This window comes from Hypanus sabinus, chromosome 15 (assembly GCF_030144855.1).
Source record: "Hypanus sabinus isolate sHypSab1 chromosome 15, sHypSab1.hap1, whole genome shotgun sequence".
Classification (NCBI taxonomy): domain Eukaryota; kingdom Metazoa; phylum Chordata; class Chondrichthyes; order Myliobatiformes; family Dasyatidae; genus Hypanus; species Hypanus sabinus.
In genome coordinates, this window is record NC_082720.1 from 68,397,998 (window position 1) to 68,410,818 (window position 12,821).

The 12,821-nt window shown below is 39.3% G+C and overlaps 1 protein-coding gene across 2 annotated transcripts in view; it reads right to left on the minus strand.

The window, feature by feature from the left end:
* rbm27 (RNA binding motif protein 27) overlaps positions 1-12,821 on the minus strand; it is a 139,869-nt gene that overhangs the window by 52,340 nt on the left and 74,708 nt on the right. For both annotated transcript variants that reach the window (XM_059990488.1, XM_059990487.1), the window contains exons 14-16: positions 8,351-8,476; positions 6,545-6,619; positions 3,723-3,893 (exon numbers count right to left, since the gene is read on the minus strand). In XM_059990488.1, the coding sequence (XP_059846471.1) occupies positions 3,723-3,893; positions 6,545-6,619; positions 8,351-8,476 (372 nt within the window). The remainder of the gene's footprint in view (positions 1-3,722; positions 3,894-6,544; positions 6,620-8,350; positions 8,477-12,821) is intronic.

Consider the following 12,821-nt stretch of genomic DNA (forward strand, 5'->3'; position numbering starts at 1 on the left):
CTGCAGACTTACTAAATCACCCTTGCACTTTTTCCTTATCCAACTCAATTACACTGACTTCTTTAATAACTTCTCAGAAAACTTAGTTCACAACAATTATTCTTCTAATAAAATAAATTTCAACTGGCTTTTTATTATTAACATTACTTTTTAAAAACAAGGCACTAGTAAATGATAAACACAAGAGACTCTGCAGGTGCTAGAAATTCAGAATACCACACACAAAATGCTGGAGGAACTCAACAGGTCAAGCAACATCTATGGAAATGAATAAACAGCCAAAACTTTAGGGCAAACATAAGAACATAAAAGATAGGAGCAGGAGCAGGCCAATCGGCCCCTCAAGCCTGCTCCGCCATTCAATAAGATCATGGCTGATCCAATCTTAACTCTAGTTTTCACCGAATCCCACAAGGCAACAGTGCCAACCAACAGGGCACCATGCCGCCCATTTTATTTTATTATTCATCCCACCCAAACCCATATGATCACCCGGGGAAAAAAAAACGATTTGCCAATTGAGGAGAAAAAATCTGGAAAATTCCTCTCCGACCCATTCAGGCTATCGAAAACTGGTCCAGGAGATCACATGGCTGATCTAAACCTAGCCTCATGTCCACTTACCTGCTCGCTCACTGTTTCCCCTAATGCCATTTTTATCCAGGAAAATGTCTATCTCCGTTTTGAATTTATTGAGTGTAGTAGCTTCCACAGCTCTCTGGGGCAGTAAATTCCACAGCCCCACTACCCTCTGAGTGAAGAAATTTCTCATCTCAGTCCTGGAATGGCATCCCCTTATTTTAAGATTATGCCCCCTAGTCCTAGTTTCACCCATCATTGGGAACATTCTCCCCGCATCCACCCGATCAAGCCCCTTCACAATCTTATATGTTTCAATAAGATCGCCTTTCATTCTTCGGAACTCCAATGAGTAGAGTCCCAATCTACTCAACCTCTCATCATACATCAAACCACCCATCCCCGGAATTAACCCAGTGAACCTTCTCTGCACTGCCTCGAGAGCCAGTATGTCCTTTCTTAAATATGGACACCAGAACTGCATGCAGTACTCCAGGTGTGGTCTCACCAATACCCAGTACAACTGCAGTAAGACCTCCCTGTTCTTATACTCCATCTCCCTAGCAATAAAAGCCAGCATTCCATTGGCCTTCTTGACCACCTGCTGCACTTGCAGACTAACTTTTTGTGTTTCCTGCACCAGGACCCCCAGATCCCTTTGCACAGCAGCACTTTCCAGTTTCTCTCCATTTAGATAATAACTTGCTCTATTCTTTTTCCTGTCAAAGTGCAAGACCTTACACTTGTCAGTATTATATTTCATCTGCCAAATGTCTGCCCAATCACTCAGCCTATCTATGTCCCCCTGCAGGGTTTCAATGTCCTCCGCACTCATTACACTCCCTCCCATCTTTGTGTCATCAGCAAACTTCGATACGTTGCACTTAGTCCCTTTCTCCAAATCATTAATATAGATTGTAAAGAGTTGGGGTCCCAACACCGACCCCTGCGGAACACCACTAGTCACCAACTGCCAGTCTGAGAATAAACCATTTATCCCAACTCTGTTTTCTGTTAGAAAGCCAATCCTCCACCCATGCCAGAATATTATCCCCAATCCCATGATTTTTTACCTTAAGTAATAATCTTTGGTGTGGCACCTTGTCAAATGCCTTTTGGAAGTCCAAATACACCACATCCACTGGTTCCCCTTTATCTACCCTATATGTTATGTCCTCAAAAAACTCCAACAAATTTGTCAAACATGACTTCCCTTTCGTAAAGCCATGCTGACTTTGTCCTATTAAGCTATGTTTATCCAAATGCCTGTTACTGTTTCCTTAATTATCGATTCCAACATTTTGCCAACCACAGATGTTAGGCTAACTGGCCTATAATTCCCAGCCTTCTGTCTATTGCCCTTTTTAAATAAAGGAGTTACATTAGCATTTTTCCAATCTGCTGGGACCATTGCCGAGTCCAGAGAGTTTTGAAAAATTATCACTAATGCATCCACAATCCCGACCGCCACTTCCCTTAAGACCCTAGGATGCAAGCCATCAGTCCCATTAATTTATCAAGTACCATTTCCTTGGTGATTTGAATCGTAGTTAGCTTCTCTCCCCCTAGAGCCCCCTGTTTATCCAGTGTTGGGATATTTTGAGTGTCCTCTACTGTAAAAACTGATACAAAATATTTGTTCAGCGTTTCCGCCATCTCCACGTCCCCTACCATTAAATTTCCGGTCTCATCTTCTAGCGGACCAACATTTACTTTAGCCACCCTTTTTCTTTTTATGTAACTATAAAAACTCTTACTATCTGCTTTTATGTTTTTTGCCAATTTACTTTCATAATCTATCTTCCCCTTCTTAATCAATCTTTTTGTTATTTGCTGCTGATCTTTAAAAGCTTCTCGATCTTCAATCTTCCCACTAGATTTAGCTACCTTATATAACTTTCTTTTTAGTCGTATACTTTGCTTTATTTCTTTACTTAGCCACGGATAACTATTTTTTCTTTTACACCCTTTTTTCTTCAGTGGAATATATTTTTCTTGATAGTTGTAAAAAAACTCCTTAAATATACACCACTGATCAAGTACCGATCTACCCTTTAATCTATTTTCCTAATCCATCTTAAGCAATTCCGCTCTCATACCATCATAGTCTCCTTTATTTAAGCTCAGTACACTTGTTTGAGATCCAACCCTCTCATCCTCTAATTGAATATGGAATTCGACCATGTTATGGTCACTCATTCCAAGGGGATCCTTTACCAGGACATTTTTTATTAGTCCTGTCTCATTACACAGGACCAGATCCAAGACTGCTTGCCCCCTTGTCGGCTCAGTAACGTATTGTTCAAGGAACCCATCCTGAATATACTCAATAAACTCTTCTTTAAGGCTGCCGTGTCCGACTTTATTAGTCCAGTCAATATGAAAGTTAAAATCCCCCATAATTATAGCTGTTCCCTTATTACAAGCCCCAACTATTTCCTGATTTATGCTCCGACCAACTGAGTTACAGCTGTTTGGAGGCCTATAGACTATTCCCACCACTGCTTTTTTCCCTTTACTATTTCTTATTTCTACCCAAATTGTTTCGTTATCCTGACCCTTTGAGCCAATATCATTTCGCTTTATTGCAGTGATTTCTTGTTTTATTAACATAGCCACCCCACCTCCTTTTCCTTCTTGCCTGTCTCTCCTAATTGTCGAATACCCTTGTATGTTTAATTCCCAGCCCTGGTCACCCCGCAGCCACTTTTCTGTAATTGCCACAATATCATAACCATACGTAATTATTTGTACCGTCAACTCATCAATTTTATTCCTAATACTACATGCATTCAAATAAAGGACTTTCAAATATGTTTGAAACTTATTTCCTACCTTTTCCTTTTGTACAACTTTACGCTTATCTCCGTACATTCTTTCCCCTCCTGACACACACTGTCTTTTTATTCCTCCACTTTTACCTACATCCATTACCTTCTCCATTGTCTTTTTAATTATTTGCTCTCTAGAATCCTCCCCCCCACTAGTTAGTTTAAAGACCTCTCTGCAGCCCTAGTTATATGACCCTTCATCAGGATTGGAAGTTTACTCATTTCCATAGATGCTGCCTGAACTGCTAAGTTCCCCCAGCATTTTGTGTCTGTAGCATTATAAATGATGCATTAAAAGAATTGGAGACTAACATCAGATTTAGATTTTGGTTGTGATGGAACCGTTGGCGATGATGCTGATGTAGCTTTTAATTCATCTCGCAATTGTGATATTCTTCCTGTTAAGTCATTAATAGTTTTCATAATTTTGGCTCTCTCCTCTGTTTTCATATTTTTATTCTTTTCCAACTTGCAAATTAATACCTGAAAAAGAAATAAAAACATATATTTCTCAATCTGAACCAAATATTGTAAAATTAATAGATACATCTCTGCAAAATTAAACACTTCTACACATTAACCATACAAAACTTTCTAATAAATTTAGCTCAAAAACAAACTGAAGTATTAAAAAAAAATGAGTAGGTCTATCAGCAATGAGTAGGGCAAAACAATAGCACAGTGGTTAGTGCAACGCTTTACAGCACCAGCAATCAGGGTTCAATTCCTGCTGCTATCCAAAGGAATTTGTATGTCCTCTGGTGACCACTTGGGTTTCCTCCCATATTCCAAAGACATACAGGTGAGGGATATTAAGTTGTGGGCATGCCAAGTTAGCACCGAAAGCATACAACACTTGTGTACTGCCTTCAGCACACCACTGAAGTGTGTGACTCAAACAACACATTTCACTGTTTTGATGTTACAACGTACATGTGACAAATAAAGCTAATCTTAATCTTTAATGCAGAAAAACTACACGGGAAAAACTGCCTTTTTTGTTTCAAGCCTACAACGACCTGCATTCTTCTGAACAATGGTTTTCTTGCAACACTCGTGCTTCATTTCACTCATCATTTCCTTAGTGGACTTTTAATTTGGATGAATCGTGTATAGTTAACCTGCAAGCACAGCAAGTAATTTGCAAGGCTAATGATATGCAGTGCTTTATTGCAAATTGTTTTTAGTAAGGAAGGTGCAATTATATGTGACCTCTATACCTAGAGAACTGAAGGCAGTTTTGTTTTTTCCTGACCCAAGAAAAATATGCCTGCTTTTACCTGAGATTGAGAGGGCTGCCTTATGATTAGAAATCTGTTGAGTATGATTATATTGCAGGTATTTATAAGAACAAATTAAATTTAAAAAATTGTCTGAGACGCTATCATAGTAGATAATCAGAGTTCCATGACTTTAGCTGGATAGCCTGGAATTATATTTAAAATATGGGATCAGACACTTAGAACTTAGATTAAAAACAAATAATCTTCATGAAACTGTAGAGATTATATGACAGAGAAGAATGAAAGTTAATAAAACAAAAGAGTTGCCCAACTTAATCCATCTTCCAGGATTTGAGTTGTAACCTTACAAGTCAGAACTCTTAAAGCACAGTCCAATTTCATTAGAACTACACAACACTGGTTTTAACAAATCACATTAGGGAAAGATGCACTTGCTATAATGTATCTACTTTAATCGCTCAGACACATCTCTATTAAGTCTATCCTTAGCTTCCCCTGTTTCAAAACAGTGCTTGGCTTATCCAAACATTTCTCATTATGAAAATCATTTGGTTCTTGCAACTTGTTTTCATAAATTTGCTCTATAGTCTCTCCAGTCCATTCACAATTTTCTTATATGATGGCCAAATCTGCACACAATAGCCAAAGTACGGCAGAATATAGTATTAATGGTAAGACTCTTGGTAGTGTGGAGGATCAGAGGGATCTTGGGGTCTAAGTCCATAGGACGCTCAAATCAGCTGTGCAGATTGACGTTGTGTTTAGGAAGGCATATGGTGTATTAGCCTTCATTAATCGTGGCATTGAATTTAGGAGCCAAGAGGTAATGTTGCAGCTATATAGGACCCTGGTCAGGCCCCACTTGGGAGTTCTGGTTGCCTGACTACAGGAAGGATGTGGAAGCCATAGAAAGGGTGCAGAGGAAATTTACAAGTATGTTGCCTGGATTGGGGAGCATGCCTTATGAAAAAAGGTTGAGTGAACTCGGTCTTTTCTCCTTGGAGCAACGGAGGATAAGAGGTGACCTGATAGAGGTGTAGAAGATGATAAGAGGCATTGATCATGTAAATAGCCAGAGGCTTTTTCCCAGGGCTGAAATGGTTGCCACAAGAGGACAGGTTTGAAGTGCTGGGGAGTAGGTACAGAGGAGATATCAGTTGTTTTTTTACTCAGAGAGTGGTCAGTGTGTGGAATGGGCTGCTGGCAACAGTGGTGGAGGCAAATACAATAGGGTCTTTTAAGAGACTTTTAGATAGGTACATGGAGCTTAGAAAAATAGAGGGCTATGGGTAAGCCTAGCAATTTCTAAGACAGGGACATGTTTGGCACAACTTTGTGGACGGAAGGGCCTGTATTGTGCTGTAGGTTTTCTATGTTCTAAAAGTCACAAGCCTAAGAGTGACATTGAGGAAAACAGGTCTTTTTGATAGTTGCCAGTCATGTTCATAACTTATACACACAGGAAAGGAATGTAAAGTTTATTTCAATGCTGTGAACAGTTGAAGGGGTCATATAGTCTCCTTATTCCTCCCATTTCTTCACAGAAGTGCTCTCTGAAAGTCAAAAGATATTTACACATCCACCCATCATCTTTGGTTTGGTGCCAAATTTTGCCTGAACAAACCTCTTAGAATGATTTACCAAGGACTAATGTTACTTGTCTACTTTCAAACTACTTAAATTTAATTATTTATTATACTCCCTTTCATGCTTCCAATTATTTCAGATGATTCCATTTCAACAATGTTCAAGGATATTCAGTCAGAAGTTCACTTAACACAAGTTTGTGGAAACGTGCCTTGCTGTCATGCTTCAGTGCATAACAGAAAGAACAGGTGATTAGTCTGTGGTACAACTAGAAAACAGAGGATTTGAGAAATGTATTCTTACCTTCTGGCACTCAATTTGTTTCTCCAGCATCTCTTGTTTCTTCTTCCTCATATCCTGCTGCAATTTTAAAGCTTCCTGAAATTAAAAATGGGTATTTTTATTTTAACAATTATATTTAAATGTTCCTATTACTTAAAATGACATGGTTATGAACACACTTACAAAATAAAAATGTTCATATCTATTTCTGGAAAGCACACCTGACAAAATTAGCAGAAAATCAAGGAACACATTATAACAGGACAACTTTAAACTCATAACATAGCATTCCAACATTCTGACATATTCCAGAGTCATTCCCTTCCCTTTTATGGGCACAAATGTACATTGTTTAGGAAAATTTACAACACTATTCAGAATATTTCATTTACGATAAAGAAACAGAAATCTTATGAAAAAGGCAGTTGGTCACACAAATTTTATTTTAGATTTATAAATATCCCTTCACTTTTCCACGAAAATTTATATTTAAAAAAACTTCCGAACTTCTCTACCTAGAAGATTACTACCTTGCCCTTAGAGTTGGGCTCTAATCGCCTTTTTCTTCAATGTCATTATACAATGGATAGACAGATCCATTTATTTAGTGGAAGCATAATTTCTGCCTACTTGTATTCTATCTTTCAGAAAACTATTAGAGAAATTCTGATTGATCAGATCATCAAGTGCAAGCATAGATTTTAGTGGATCAATAACTTCCTTCCATGTCCCAGGAGGAAAACACAAAAATAAAGACCAATTTTCCATGCTTTGTTATTTGTCTTCTGCACTATTTATTTACTTATGTTTGTAACTTGCAGTTTTTTTTTACATCTTGTACTGTCCTGCTGCTGTAAAACAAATTTCATAGCATGTGTCAGTGATAATAAACCTAAGTTTGATTTGGTTTAGGTTTTTACTTCCTAATTATTTGTTTCAAGAGTCAATATATAAAGAACCACACTCTTTCTTCACCCACCCTACCCTACCACATTTAAACAGGTGCCTCTAAGCTTTCACTTGTTATTTTAAGAATTAATTTCATATCTGATGTCCCTAATGATCCTTCAGGCCCTTTTTATGCACCTGTCTCCGTACATGTCCTAATTAGCGGGAAGTTCACATCTACAGATGTGCTGGGCTGTCCACACCACTCTCTGTAGAGTCCTGTGATTGAGGGAAGTACAGTTCCCATACCAGGCAGTGATGCAGCCAGTCAGGATGCTCTCAACTGTGCTCCTGTAGAAAGTTCTTAGGATGTGGGGACACGTACCAAACTTCTTCAACCTTCTGAGGTGAAAGAGGCGCTGCTGTGCTTTTTTCACCACACAGCCAGTATGTACAGACCACGTGAAATCCTTGATGATGTGTATGTCGAGGAACTGAAAGCTGCTCACCCTCTCAACCCCAGATCCATTGTTGTCAATAGGGGTTGTTAGCCTGTCTCAATTCCTCCTCTAGTCCACAACCAGCTACTTAGTTTTTGTGAAGATGTCACGTGCTACTATCACTTATTTTGCAACCAAATAAATTTCTTTACAGGTAGAAAATCAATGTAATTCATTCATGATACAAAAATGAATGGAGTCAGTACTTGTTATCCTTCAAAGCAGCTCAATGGTGAATTTAATACTTCTGACATTGCAGAAGATGTCACTTGCTCATATAGTCTGCAGAGATTTTTCAAAGTGAAACCCATCTGCCTTTATTTGCAATGTTTAAGGAGTTTATTTTGCAAAGTGAAACATTTATTTCAAAATCAAAATAAAATATGCACAAGACTTCCTAAATATTTCAGTGTAAACTCCAGCAATAACACCCAGGTACCTGTTTTTTCTTTAACGCTTCTTTAGTTTCAAGTGCTTTATGTGATGTTACAGAAGATTTATGATTTGTCTTTGTAGCAGAGGAACTATACCCCACCTTTACCAAACTTGTGGATGAAGCAAGTACCTAAAGAAAATCAGAAAGCACAAAAACTTTACTGCACTGTAATCTATACTGCACTGTGCAAATCCAATATTTAAGACAAGCTAAATATGAGGCCGACGAAAGAGAATATCCAATAAATTCAGATGAAGGTGATCAACCTGTCGTATATTATTTAAGCAGTAGCATAATCAAATATGCAACTCTCTCTTCTCTCCTCTTCCACTGGGCAGAAGACACGAAAGTCTGAAAGCACATACCACCAGGCTCAAGGACAGCTTCTACAGTACTGTTATAAGGCTTTTGAATGGTTTCTTAGAATAATAAAATGGACCTTTGACCTCAATCAACTCATTATGACCTTGTTCATTACTGTATACCTGCACTACATTTTCTCTTTTAGCCGTCACACTTTATTCTGCTTTGTTATTGATTTACCTTGTGTTACCTCAATGCATTGCGAACTAAATTGATCTGTACAGTGTATAAGACAAGCTTTCCACTGTACTACAGTACATGTAACAATAATACACCAATCCTAATTTGAATTTCTGTATTTCAGATACAAGCCCATTGGTTCATGCAATCTGTTTTTCCAAATCTGACAAGTATTCCATATATTACATTTTACTAAGATTAAAAATGAGCTTTAATTATTTGTCACATGTACATTGAAAAGTACAGTGAAATTGTTTGCATAGAAGATGTGCTGGGGCAGCCAACAAGTATCACCATGCTCCCAGTGCCAACATAACATACTCACACCTTACTAACCTTAAACTGTATGACTTTAGAATGTGGGAGGAAACCTGAGCTCATGAAACCTCATCTGCGCATGAGGTCATGGGGAGAAAGCACCAACTCCTTACAGACAGCAGGGATTAAACCCTGATCTCGCAGATGCTGTAAAGTATTATGCTAATTGCTTTGCTATGATGCCGCCAAGTTGGTCATTTTCTTTTGCATCTAATTTGATCACCTTCACTAAACAATTGTCCCATCAGACTTCATATTTACTCTGTACAGTATTTACTTCCTGCAAAGAATCCAGCACAAAATCATCTGACATACCACTGGTCACAATTGCTTCCTTCCACCAAGCCGATTTCATATTCAATTTGCTCTCACCTGAATCTAATGTATTTAAACCTTTTAGACTAGTTTGCCCTGAAGGACCTTGAAAAAAATGCCTCATCTATATAAACATTCACCATCCTGACCACATCAACCCCTTTACTCACCTCCTGAAATGAACTCAATCAAATGATCCCTGATGAATGAAGCCATTTTGATTACCCCCAGCTAGTCTTTGCCTTTTAAGATGCAATAATGTCTTGTCTTTCAGAATCCTTTACATTAACTTCCTTGCCACTGATGCAAGACTCGGTGACCTACAAATCCTTGGCTTGTCCTTGTAGCTCTCTCTTAAATAATGGCTTATCAGGCAGCATCTCACAGATGGCCAACAACGATACAAAAATCTCTGCCAGGGGCTCTCAGCAATCTTCTCCCTTGCTTCCCATAACTCGTTTGACACCCTGGTCAGGCACTATGGATTTATTCACCTATATGTGCTTCAAGACTTTCAATACCTCTTCTTTGTAATGTTGATATGGTACGTGATATCACTGTTCTCTTCCCTGAAGTCTAATCTTCCATGTCCTTCTTCACAGTAAATACATTTAAGACCTCACCCATCTCTTGCAGTTTTATACAAAGAGTACCACACAGATGTTTGGTAGCATCCATACACAAAAACAATAGTAATTCAATAACTTTACTGGGTGTTTTTTTATAGGCCGCCCAATAGTAACAGGGATATCGAGGAGTAGATAGGGAAACAGATCCTGGAAAGGTGTAATAATAACAACAGAGTTGTCGTGATGGGAGATTTTAATTTCCCAAATATTGACTGGGATCTCCCTCGGGGTTTGGATGGGGTGGAGTTTGTTAGGTGTGTTCAGGAAGGTTTCTTGACACAATATGTAGATAAGCCTACAAGAGGAGGCTGTATTTGATCTGGTATTGGGAAATGAACCTGGACAGGTGTCAGATCTCTCAGTGAGAGAGCATTTTGGAGATAATGATCATAATTCTATCTCCTTTACAATAGCACTGGAGAGAGATAGGAACCGACAATTTAGAAAAGTGTTTAATTGGAGCAAGGGGAATTATGAGGCTATAAGGCAGGAAATTGGAAGCTTAAATTGGAAACAGATGTTCTCAGGGAAAAGTACAGAAGAAATGTGGCAAATGTTCAGGGGATATTTATGTGGAGTTCTGTATAGGTATGTTCCAATGAGAAAGGGAAGTTATGGTAGGGTACAAGAACTGTGGTGTACAAAGGCTGTAATAAATCTAGTCAAGAAGAAAAGCTTTCAAAATGTTCAGAGAGCTAGGTAATGTTAGAGATCTAGAAGATTATAAGGCTACTAGGAAGGAGCTTAAGGAGGAAATTAGGAGAGCCAGAAGGGGCCATAAGAAGGCCTTGGCGGGTAGGATTAAGGAAAACCCCAAGGCATTCTACAAGTATGTGAAGAGCAGGAGGATAAGACATGAAAGAATAGGACCTATCAAGTGTGACAGTAGGGAAGTATGTATGGAACCGGAGGAAATAGCAGAGGTACTTAATGAATTACTTTACTTCACTATTCACTATGGAAAAGGATAAAGAGGATATGCTGGAGCTTTTGTAAAGTGTCAATTTGGAAAAGTCACCAGGACCAGATGAGATGTACCCCAGGCTACTGTGGGAGGCGAGGGAGGAGATTGCTGAGCCATTGGCAATGATCTCTACATCATCAGTGGGGAAGGGAAAGGTTCTGTAGGATTGGAGGGTTGCGGATGTCATTCCTTTATTCAAGAAAGGGAGTAGAGATAGCCAGGAAATTACAGACCAGTGAGTCTTATCTCAGAGGTTGGTAAGTTGATGGAGAAGATCCTGAGAGGCAGGATTTATGAACATTTGGAGAGGTATATATAATATGATTAGGAATAGTCAGCATGGCTTTGTCAAGGGCAGGTCGTGCCTTACGAGCCTGAATGAATTTTTTGAGGATGTGACTAAACACATTGATGAAGGAAGAGAAGTAGATGTAGTGTATATGGATTTCAGCAAGGCATTTGATAAGGTACCCCATGCAAGGCTTATTGAGAAAGTAAGGAGGCATGGGATCCACAGGGACATTGCTTTCTGGATCCAGAACTGGCTTGCCCACAGAAGGCAAAGTGTGGTTACAGAAGGATCATATTCTGCATGGAGGTCTGTCACCAGTGGAGTGCCTCAGGGATCTGTTCTGGGACCCTTATTCTTTGTGATTTTTATAAATGACTTGGATGAGGAAATGGAGGGATGGGTTAGTAAGATTGCTGATGACACAAGGGTTGGAGGTGTTGTGGATAGTGTGGAGGGCTGTCAGAGGTTACAGCTGGACACTGATAGGATGCAAAACTGGGCTGATAAGTGGCAGATGGAGTTCAACACAGATAAGTATAAGGTGGTTCATTTTGGTAGGTCAAATATGATGGCAGAATATAGCATTAATGTTAAGACTCTTGGCAGTATGGAGGATCAGAGGGACCTTTGGGTCCGAATCCATAGTACGCTCAAAGCAGCTCCGCAGGTTTACTCTGTGGTTAAGAAGGCGTACGGTGTATTGGCCTTCATCAATCATGGAATTGAATTTAGGAGCTGAGCGGTAAGGTTGCAGCTATATAGGACCCCGGTCAGATCGCACGGAGTACTGTGCTCAGTTCTGGTCGCCTCAGTACAGGAAGGATGTGGAAACCATAGGAGGGTACAGAGGAGATTTACAAGGATGTTGCAAGGAATAGTTTGAGTGAACTCGGCCTTTTCTCCTTGGAGCGAAAGAGGATGAGAGGTGACTTGATAGAAGTGTATTCAATGATGAGAGGCATTGATCGTGTAGATAGTCAGAGGCTTTTTCCCAGGGCTGAAATGGTTGCCACAAGAGGAAACAGGTTTAAGGTGCTGGGGAGTAGGTACAGAGGAGATGTCAGGGTTAAGTTTTTTTTTACTCAGAGAGAGGTGAGTACGTGGAATTGGCTGCCGGCAACAGTGGTGGAGGCAAATACGACAGGGTCTTTTAAGAGACTTTTGGATAAGTACATGGAGCTTAGAAAAATTACTAGATAAGCCTACTAATTTCTAAGGTAGGGACATGTTCGGCACAACTTAGAGGGCCGAAGGGCCTGTATTACACTGTAGGTTTTCTATGGAATTCCTTCAAGAATTTCTAACAACCCTATACACAACCAAGTTATTGGAAGAATGAAACCAGCATTACTGAACACTGCAAAAATACGTTCTCTTTCAATGTTTCCATATGACCATTGATAGAGGAGCTGG